The sequence below is a fragment of the Capricornis sumatraensis genome, chromosome 3, assembly GCF_032405125.1.
Source record: "Capricornis sumatraensis isolate serow.1 chromosome 3, serow.2, whole genome shotgun sequence".
Lineage (NCBI taxonomy): Eukaryota > Metazoa > Chordata > Mammalia > Artiodactyla > Bovidae > Capricornis > Capricornis sumatraensis.
This window is the reverse complement of record NC_091071.1, coordinates 49,901,331-49,911,993: the sequence shown is the minus strand read 5'-3', so window position 1 is coordinate 49,911,993 and position 10,663 is coordinate 49,901,331. Positions and strand designations below refer to the sequence as shown.

Below are 10,663 nucleotides of genomic sequence, written 5' to 3'. Positions count from 1 at the left end.
TCCCCCACCCAGGGATCAAACCCAGGTCTCCCACATGGCAGGTGGACTCTTTACCATCTGAGCCACATTATCCAGCTGAAATCCTTCAAGGATCATTCAGGTTGGGACTGAGAAAAGAGAAGAGCATTCAAGAGAAAAGAAGGAACAGAAGGAAGAGAAAACTTCTTACAACCAGACTATTCCCGTCTTTTTCTGGGGCTAGAGGGAAGAGGGGTCAAGGGTGGTAGCCCCAGTTCTGAGGCTGCTGGGAGAGGGAACAGGAAGAGTTCAGTAGGTACCGATGACTCTGTGGATCCAGTCTGTATATCGAGAAACCTTGGTGTAGTAGCCAGCGTCACCTCTCAGAACACATCCCTGCGACCAGGATAAGATCCCCTGGAGCTGATTTCGGCACAGGATTGGGGCAGCAAGTACTTCCTGTTAGAAAGAGGACAGATGGGTCAGGCGCAGTAGCCAGAACAAAGATAACCTAGTACCCAGGGCCCATCTGAGGAGCCCAGACAGAAAGATTCAGGTGATGAGGGCTGGGAGAGATGTCTGCTGGCCATCTGGGACCCAACCCATCACTCACCCTAGGCTACGTCAGAGGAAGCCATAGAGAAAGGAAACACGCAGGTGTCTCCACACTCACATTCATGCTCACTCAGGATTGGTCCTTCCTGGACCGCATTTACCTTGGTCTCTTCTTGGATGTAAATAGGAAACTGGATTGTGTTGAAGGAGATACGTGGACCCCCAAACAGTGTCCCAGAACACACTTGGGAGGGCCCAAGGGGAAAAGAATTACCTTACACGTGTGTTTGCTCTCCAGAGACAATCCTGCACAGAACATGTTCTCTGTGATTTTAACAGGCATTTTTCCTATAGGAGAATCTTTACAGTATTCATTAGGGAAGCAAGAGACAGCCTGGTTTATCTTGACATCAGGTTTTTTCTCTGAGCACACGCACACACAGGGCGAGGGCGGGGTGGAGAGAGAGAGAGGGTTTATTTTTCTTTGATCCTTCACACATTCATCTCCCTCTCTTCTCTCCTTCCCTCCCTCTTACTTGTAATTAACCTCTCTATCATTCAACGAAAGAAAAAATACATTGAAAGGGAACCAGAGAAGAAAACAGATGAAATGAGAGAGCCAGTATCTGGTTCCCGTGCTGTGCACCATGTGCCTTGGACCTGGGTGTGCGTGGCTTTACCCGTGAATGCTGTCAGCGTCTAAAGAATGAGCCACATTCAGCATCCCCAGCAGGATGACCCTCCAACCCCTTCCTCACCCGTACACCACCCCCCTTCACCTGCATCTGAATGATAAATGAGTCAAGAGTACAGGATTCCAGAGACCTCCAGCCATCCATAGCCATGTTCCCCCTTTTATCAGATAAGGTCCATCCTATGACCAATTTGGCCTCAATTTCCACATTCATAAAATTAGAAGTTAAGAAGTATAAGTTCTCAGGACCCTAACAGCTCTCTTCATCTCTAATAATTCAGTGATATGAGAACCCTCACAGAGAGGGCAGTCAAGGAGCACTAAGAGCCCGTCTTGAGCGTCACTCACCAGAATTCAGCCATGACCAGCCCCAGCCAGAAACAGTGCAGTCGTCCATCCTGTTGGTCGTGGGACTGGGCAGAGCTGCCAGTTTTACCTGGTCATTGAGCTTTAGGGGGTGTGTCAGCTTGATGAGCGCTATGTCATGTTCAGCAGAATCCTGTTTGAAATTTGGATGTGGGATAATAAGCATGGGTCTTAAGCTCTCCATCCTTTTTTGGAACTGCTCATCTGAAATAGCAATCTCCATCTCAAGAAATCTGGAACAGGCAATGAAGGGTGAGCAGAGGAAACAGATATTATTCTGTTGTTCATCTTGCATCATCCTACTGGGGAATCTAACGCATAACCACCAGGATCTATGTCCTGCCTCCTTCCAACCAGTTCTTAGGTTTGAGAGTTCCCCCATGCAAGTCTCTTCAGGGTTGAACCACCCCAGTGACCAAGAGTGGGGCATGCTTCTCACTCCAGGACCCCATCACTCACGGTAAGAAGCAGTGTGCTGCGGTGAGAACCCACTGTTTGTGGATCAGGGTCCCCAGACAAGTGTCCTTTTCTGAGTTCAGGAAAACCAAACAGGTTGATTCATTTTGGACATTTTCCTGATAGAACTGCTTGACCGAGTCTGCCTGTTTTGCTGTTGGTGTCCCGGTCGTTGTTACTGCTGTCAGATGGGGAGAGGAAGGCAGAATCTTAGAGGCAGGGGCAGACTTCCCAGAGGATGGAAGTCTGGAATGTTTTGCGTGGAAGTGCTTTGAAATGGTCCGTCTAGTTTTGGTGTTTCAGGGACTGTTAAACTATTTCAGAACCCTTCTGTTAATTTCCCCCTGGACCCCCCTCTGTGTTTGTGTCCTCCCTCTCACTCACACTTCCTCTCCCTTCCTTTCTTCCTTCTTCTCCTCAAACATCCTTCTTAGCTATATAGCAAAATCACATTTTTTTTTTTTTGGTGCCAATATCCACTCTCTATTGCGTGAAGTCTCATCTCAGTCTGAATCTTCTCTTGTGCTCATGGAGCCAGGAGGAAAATCAGTGGACTCTAGTTACCTCTGAGAGTTCCAGAAAACTACCAATCGCTGAGATCCTGAGCTCTTAACCTTCTGATGATCACTTGCGAAAGTCGCTCAGTCGTGTCCAACTCTTTGCAACCCCATGGACTATATAGTCTATGGAGTTCTCCAGGCCAGAATACTGGAGTGGGTAGCCTTTCCCTTCTCCAGGGGTTCTTCCCAACGCAGGGATTGAACTCAGGTCTCCCGCGTTGCAGGCGGATTCTTTCCCAGCTGAGCTACCCCTGTTATCTATACCCATTTCCTACTCTTTCTTCCAATATGACCTTTTCAAAATTTTAAGCCAAAATAGGAATCTGCACTCACCAGCCACGGTCAGAATAGTGAAGACTAGAAGGAAGCCGTTCATGGTGCTGTCTCCACACCCTCTTCCAGCAAGAAGACCTGGGAAGAGAGTGAATTACCAACCAGCCTGAGGTGCAGGAAGCTTTGCAAGGGGAGAAATTACACAAAAGGGTAGGGAGGTTCAAGGGAGCAAGTGACTCTCAACTAAGGGAGGATGGCATCAGAGGGAAGAAAGACAGTCCCTGTCTCTCTAGAGGGCCTGCCCTCCCCCTGCAGCATGGGCAATTTATCCAAGGTGAGATGCCTGACCCCCAGGGGGAGGTGCTGGAAGCCAAGAACTTTGCTCTCCTTTATTGGAAAAGAGAAATCTCGCTGGCCTGTCCTGTCTGCCCTAATCCACTAGTGATACTTCAGCTGCCTGTTGCCTTAGGTTTACTCACTCGGCGTGGCTGATCACTTCCTCTCTGTGTGACATTTACCAGCACTTAACTTAAATAAACTCCCTCCTCTGTGAGGTACAGGCCCCTTCACCTGGCCCGCTGAGCCCTCTCACATGTCACACTGATCCTTGTCATGCGAGGACCTTTGCCCTCGTGTCACACTGGCCCTGCCCCCCTGTCATCCTCTCCTCATGTCCCACTGTCCTCATCTCCTGAAATCAGGGGCTTTTGGGTCTCTAGGTTTGGCTCCCACACACAGCTGAGCACCTCCCATCAGTAACACACAGGCCCCTACGTCTGCCCTGATCTGAATACTGTCTTCTCTTGTCAAATGCCCCTTGACTTCCTTCCCCAAAGGTCATCTATGTATGCCCTGGCTGGCAAGCAAGGACTGGCTCCTCCCCCAGCATTTGGTCAAATGGTGGTCCTGCCTCTTGAATGTATTCCTCTGACTGGCTGTGAATGTTGAGCTGTACTTTCTGAGTTCATAGCCGTAAATGAGGTTTCCCACTCACTCTCTGATCTGGCCACACCACTAACTACACTGAGGAACACTTCGCCTCTCTGCTCTCCATCTGTGCTACCTCTTGTCTGATTCTCACTGAGCTCCCCTTGTTCAGACTGGATTTTAAGAGCCCTCAGATTCCAGTTTGAGTCCACTCCTCCAACCCCTTTAACCCTCCACCCAGAATATTAGCTGGAAGGACTGATGCTGAAGATGAAGCGCCCGTACTCTGGCCACCTGATGCGTGGCCAGAGTACTGGAGAAGAGCCAGCTCGTTGGAAAAGGCCCGGATACTGGGAAAGATTGAAGGCAGAAGGAGAAGGGGATGATGAGATGGTTGGATGGCATCACGGAATCAATGAACATGAGTTTTAGCAAGCTCTGGGAGATAGTGGAGGACAGGGAAGTCTGGTGTGCTGCAGTTCACGGGGTCACAAAGAGTCGAACATGACTGAGGGAATGAACAGCGATAACCTCCAACCCCCAGAGGGCTTCCTGGAGCATTCTTTTTCTTTTTCCTCTATTGTGGACTTTCTACTATAGGCCAGCCAGTTCCCTCGGTGCTTTTCCCTTTGGCCATTACTGAACATGCTTCCTTTCATTCTTTGGCTCATTGTGCAGACATATTTGGGGGCAGTTACTTTACCTACTCTTTGTCAGCTAATCTGCCCCCGCCCAGAACCCTTGCTGCACGGCTCAAGATTGGATGTCAGAAGGCCAGAAACCAAATCCTTAGAGATCCTCCTGGGTGAAAGTAGCTCTACTTTGGTGCCCAATCCTGGTTCTTCCTTACCTGGGTCTGACACTTCCACACTCATAGCTCATCCTATCAGACCCTCACATACTTCTGGAAGGTCTCAGACTCAAGCATCTCTTCTTACCTGGTTCATAACACCTTGACGTCCTTAAGGAGAGGATTTATATCTGATTTAACAATGTGCCTCCAGACCCTAGCACAATACCTGGCACCACACAGATTTTACACACACACACACACACAACGTTTTTAGATGAATGAGTGAATACCACTTTTTGTTTATCTTTTGACTTAAAACCCTCAGCACCTGCAACGCTGACCTGACTCCAGGGAATCTACACTCCCTGACTTGATTTAGGCCATTTCCCTGTGAGTTGTAGTGGGAATAGTATTCCCAGGTCATGATCTTTGATTAAACCAAGGATGAGGTACTGGATGGACATCACTGACTTGAGATTTAATCTTTTCTTCTTTTAAAAGTTTAATTGAAGTATAATGACATACAATAACTACACGTTTCAAATGTAAAATTTGGTAAATTAATGAGCATATTCCCAAAAGATTCCTTCTGTCCCTTAGTAATGCCTTCTTTTGTCCCTCTCAACCACCACCTTTTCACCAGGCAACTACTAATCTGGTTTCTGTCACTATAGGTTCAGTTACACTTTCTAGAATTTCAGATAAATAGAATCACACAGTATGTTTTCTTTTTTTAAAATCTGGCTACTTTCACTCAGCATAATTAATTTGAGATTCATAGATGCTATTGTGTAACCATAGAATTCATTTATTTTCACTGCTGAGTATTGGTATCCCAAAATTTGGTAACTTATTTATCCATTGATTAACATTTGGGTTGTTTCCAGTTTGGGGCTGCTACAAATAAAACTTGTATGAAATCACTATATATGTATGTCTTGATGTAGACATATGCTTCCTTTTTTCTTGGGTAAATAATGAGAGGTGAAAAGGGCTGGATTATGTATAGTAGGTGATGGTTTAACTTTTAAAGGAATGGCCAAATTCTTTTCCAAAGTATTTTACATTCTCACCGAAAGTGTATGAGAGTTCCAGTTCCTCTGTATCATCACAAACACTTGATGTGCTCAGTCTTTTAAAAAAATTTTTTTAATTGAGATATAATTGATAGATAACATTGTATTAGTTTTATGTATACAGCGTGCTGAGTCTTTTAATTTCAGCTATCCTCATAACTGTGAAATAGTGTTTCATTTTGGTTTTAATTTGCAACTCCCTAATGACTAATGATGATGAGCATCTTTACACGAATTTGTCATTCGTGTCTCTTTTTTTGATAGTATGTTCAAATCCATTAAAAATTGGATTCTCTCCTTATAATTGAGATGTGAATGTTTTAAAAAACATCTTCTAGATGGGAATCCTTCAATACTTCCAGAAGCTGGAGAAATGGACTCCTCCAGGTCCATCCACATGCCTCATCCCTAGAATCAATTATTTTCATTTTTCTAATCTTTCTCTTTCCAAACTCCAAAGTAAGCGGCCACACTCTTCATTACTGACATGTGTCCCACGCATATTTTTATTTCAGCTGTTTTTCTTTCCATACAAGGTAGATGACCAGCTATACCACAGATCTCTTCCTATCGGCAAAGTTGCCTCTCACTAATGTCTTCTACGGCCATGATTGAATGGGGTTATAATGTAGTGGTCCATTTCTGACATTACACATACCAAGCAGACCCATGTGTATACCAGGCACAGGTTTTTTCTTTTCCAAGAGCTTGTCATGAGGGAAGGCAGGGAATCTCCCTGCCTCCCACCCCTGAAACGAGCATATGTGTAAACTGAGGAAGGGGCAACGGTGGCATAGTGGCAGATGACACAGGAATCTGAGCCATCTGCTCACGCAGCTTCCCTGTCCTCTGGTCCTGCTCAGGACCGACCCTACACGTGTCACTTCTGTCCTGCTAGAATTCTGCCGGGGCCCACATGACGCTATGATTTAGTGGGTCTGATAGAACACACCTTACGATGAACATTTCTGGTGTCATTGTTACTGGATATTCCAAGATCAAGTTCTCTGTCTCTACCAAGGCACAGTAGCACATTAGGGGCTACTTTTTGAATGGTCTCTACTGCAGGTGATTCTCTTACTAGGACCACAGAATTTCTTTCCCCATCACAGATATCTCCAATAGCATAGTTCTGCTAGGCTATATGATTCAAGGAGCAGGACTCCTTGCACCATAGCCTGAGACTTCTTCAGAGCTTTTTCCTATCCTGGACCCCACTCAGGAAATGTTTCAATGCAGTATTTCCCAGTGTTGAAGACACCAACTCCAGAACCCCAAGAGCCCACTGGGTACTACGCTTCTTCTCAGTGCTGGGGTGTCTGGCGTGTCCCAGTCCACTGGACAGTGATAAGGAGAACCACTGAAACTTCCTTGGATGTATCTTTTACCTTCTAGAGCACATGCTTCTTGACAAGGCCTCTAACATTCTTGCCACAGCTTAATCACTTGTTCTGATTAACCTGATGGAGTAGTTATCTGTTGCTCTCTTTGAAATTACACATCAGGTTAAAACAGTAAATGTTTATTATTTCACAGTTTTTGTAGGTCAGGAATTCAGGAGTGGCATACTTGAGTGATTCTGGCTCAAGGTCTCCCGTGAGGTTACAGGCAAGATGCTGAGTCATCTGAAGGCTTGACTGGGCTAGAGGATATGCTATTATTTAATACGATGGCTCACTTAAACGGCTTTTGGCAGCAGGACTTAGTTCCTTTGGGCTGTAGGGCTACTTCAGACTCCTTATCACATGGAACCTGACTGCTCTCATAGCAGGTGACCCAAGAGAGAGAGCAAGGAATGGAGCTGAATGTCTCAGAAGTCACACACCATCTCGCCGCACCACTCTATTTGGTGGTCACTAAGTCCAGTCCACATTCAAGGGAAGAAAAATTAAGCTCCACTTCTTGAAGGAAGAGATACCAAAGGATTTGTGGGCATACTTGCAAACCACCACGTGTGATATCTCTGCTATAGTGGATCTCTGTGATGACATGCAGGATGTCCAGCTGGTCCAGGCTTCTTAGAGCTCTCTCATGACTGAAGGGAAAAGAAAACGCCTGCGTTTTTAGTGGGCATCTGTTACCTTTTCTTGTGCTGTGCTCTCCTTAGTCCTGCTCAGTTCTGTCTGACTCTTTGTGACTCTATATACTGTAGCCCACCAGGCTTCTCTGTCCATGGGGATTCTCCAGGCAAGAATACTGGAATAGGTTGCCATGCCCTCCTCCAGGGGATCTTGCCAATCCAGGGATCAGACCCAGGTCTCCCGCATTGCAAGCAGATTCTTTACCATCTGAGCCACCAGGGAAGCCCAAGAATACTGGAGTGGGTAGTCTATCCCTTCTCCAGGGAGTCTTCCCAACCCAGGAATTGAAGCAGGGCGTCCTGTATTGCAGGCAGATCCTTTACCAGCTGAGCTACCAGGGAAACCCCCCTTTTCTTGATAGGAGTGGAAATGAAGGCATTTGCAAATCAACACGAGGTACCTGAGGCCATATTAATGTGTTCCAGCTGAGATATTACATCTGGCATAGCAACTGTAACTAGGGCAATTATTCAGTTGAGTTTAGTGTTCTCCAGGATCAGACAATTTTGTCAGGGCAAGACTGGTGAATTAAACGGGGATAAATGAGGAATATCATCCTATATTCTTCAGATATTAAAGGGTAGCACTAATCTTTGCCACTTTCCCCAAGATGTAATACTGTTTTCAATTTACTATCTCAGTGAGGGAGCAAATGTTAGATATTTCACTTGGTCTTCCCAGCTAATACAGCTTTTATCCCATAGTACAAGGGATCTTGTACTGGAGGTTCTGCCAGTTACCAAGCACATCCATTCCGATTGCACATGGGGGACCCAGAGAAATGAGCTCTTCCTGCCCTAGTTTTCTCCATGGTATTTACCACCGTCTCACCTAGCACATATCACACTTACTCATTTTTATTTATCGTCTATCTTCCCAATGGATATAATTTCTGCAAGGGAAGGCTCTTTTGCTTTTGTTAAAACTGATTTATTTCCAGTGTCTACATCGTGCCTAATATGTCACAGAAACTTTATAGTTCTAGCACATAGCAGACAGTCTGTAAATATTTGCTGGGTGAAAGAAGAGTGACTCTCAATATGAGTTTATTTTTGCTATTCTTATAATTGCTCCTAAGATTTTCCCATCTCTTCCAGTAAGAATGAATTCAAACGTGAAGTGTTCACTTTGGAGCAAATTAGGGAAAGGCTCCCACAAGAGGATCAGAGATGACCACTGGCTGACCACTGGCCCCTCAATGGTCCCGTGGAACAGTGTATGTGTTGGTGATCAAAGGTGGAAGACAGGCCATGAAGGACACCAAAGTTCTCAGTACCTTCTATATCTCTCTTCCCCCGGTGTGGGTCGAAGTATGCGTATTCAATGTCCCATGTTTTCCAGTGGTAGTTATTGGTGTTTTGAGTCTCTTAAAATGGAATTGCTTGTTTTCAAAGAATTGAATTAGTCGTAAAATTTTAAATACTTTCCGACTTTCTTTTGAAAACTTGGGAAGATCTGGCTATTGCCATTTTTTCTGATGCTTAGAATTAGAGACTCATTTCAGATGGGGCATATACTTTTGTATTTTATCACAGTTCTCATTACTCCTTCTGTCTCTTTGATACTAAGGCTAAATGACTGTTGTCATTCATCAATATATGAATGGGATCATTTTTCTTAAAGAAGAAAGTGATATAGTTTTATATCCAAGTCCATATAAAAACTGGGAAAAATGAAATGTAGACAGAGAGAAGTATACATTTCAAGAAAAATGGAAGAATGTTTATAGAACGTAAGAGAGCACAAAGATCATTCCTAAGCATTTACTACATAACATGCAAACACAGGTGGGAACACAGCATGCAATTCAAGCTATAGGGGGCTAGTGTCTGCACTCCTTCTTAATCCAATAAGAAAGAATAAATAGTATATTCTACTTAATTTGTAAGGTATTTAATTGTTTTGAAAAGAAAACCTATAATTCCCATTATTATGCACATCAATTTTTAATTCCTTTTCTTTCCATGTTGATATCAACCCCCCAAGATCTGTACTGTCTCACTCCAACTCCCAAATTTTGCCTTTGGGAAATGGAACTACAGAGGGAATCAGTGCTGGTTCACATGCTTAATAAGAGTAGCTTCCTCATTTACATGAAGAAAAGTTTTGCTGTTCTAGTTCAGAAGAGTTAATCTCACCTAAGGACCTTTATTTTCTTCAATTCTAATGTTGGGGAGCGGGGCGGGTTCAGTTCAGTTGCTCAGTCGTGTCCGACTCTTTGCGACCCCATGAACCACAGCACACCAGGCCTCCCTGTCCATCACCAACTCCTGGAGTCCACCCAAACCCATGTCCATTGAGTCGGTGATGCCATCCAGCCATCTCATCTTCTGTCGTCCCCTTCTCCTCCTGCCCTCAGTCTTTCCCAGCATCAGGGTCTTTTCAAATGAGTCAGCTCTTTGCATCAGGTGGCCAAAGTATTCGGAGCTTCAGCTTCAACATCAGTCCTACCAATAAACACCCAGGACTGATCTCCTTTAGAATGGACTGGTTGGATCTCCTTGCAGTCCAAGGGACTCTCAAGTCTTCTCCAACACCACAGTTCAAAAGCATCAGTTCTTTGGTGCTCAGCTTTCTTTATAGTCCAACTCTCACATCCATACACGACCACTGGAAAAACCATAGCCTTGACTAGATGGACCTTTGTTGACAAAGTAATGTCTCTGCTTTTTAATATGCTGTCTAGGTTGGTCATAACTTTCCTTCCAAGGAGTAAGCATCTTTTAATTTCATGGCTGCAATCACCATCTGCAGTGATTTTGGAGCCCAGAAAAAATAAAGTCAGCCACTGTTTCTACTGTTTCCCCATCTATTTCCCATGAAATGATGGGACCAGATGCCATGATCTTAGTTTTCTCAATGTTGAGTTTAAGCCAACTTTTTCACTCCCCTCTTTCACCTTCATCAAGAAGCTCTTTAGTTTT

At 44.8% G+C, this 10,663-nt stretch overlaps 1 protein-coding gene across 1 annotated transcript; it reads right to left on the bottom strand.

The window, feature by feature from the left end:
• Positions 1–267: 267 nt before the first annotated feature.
• LOC138076252 (serine protease 58-like) lies at positions 268–2,965 on the bottom strand. Its single transcript, XM_068968443.1, has 4 exons — positions 2,923–2,965; positions 2,033–2,210; positions 1,644–1,806; positions 268–417 (listed from the first exon to the last, which is right to left on the bottom strand). The coding sequence occupies exons 1-4, from the start codon at positions 2,963–2,965 to the stop codon at positions 268–270; spliced, it is 534 nt and encodes a 177-aa protein (XP_068824544.1).
• Positions 2,966–10,663: the final 7,698 nt, after the last annotated feature.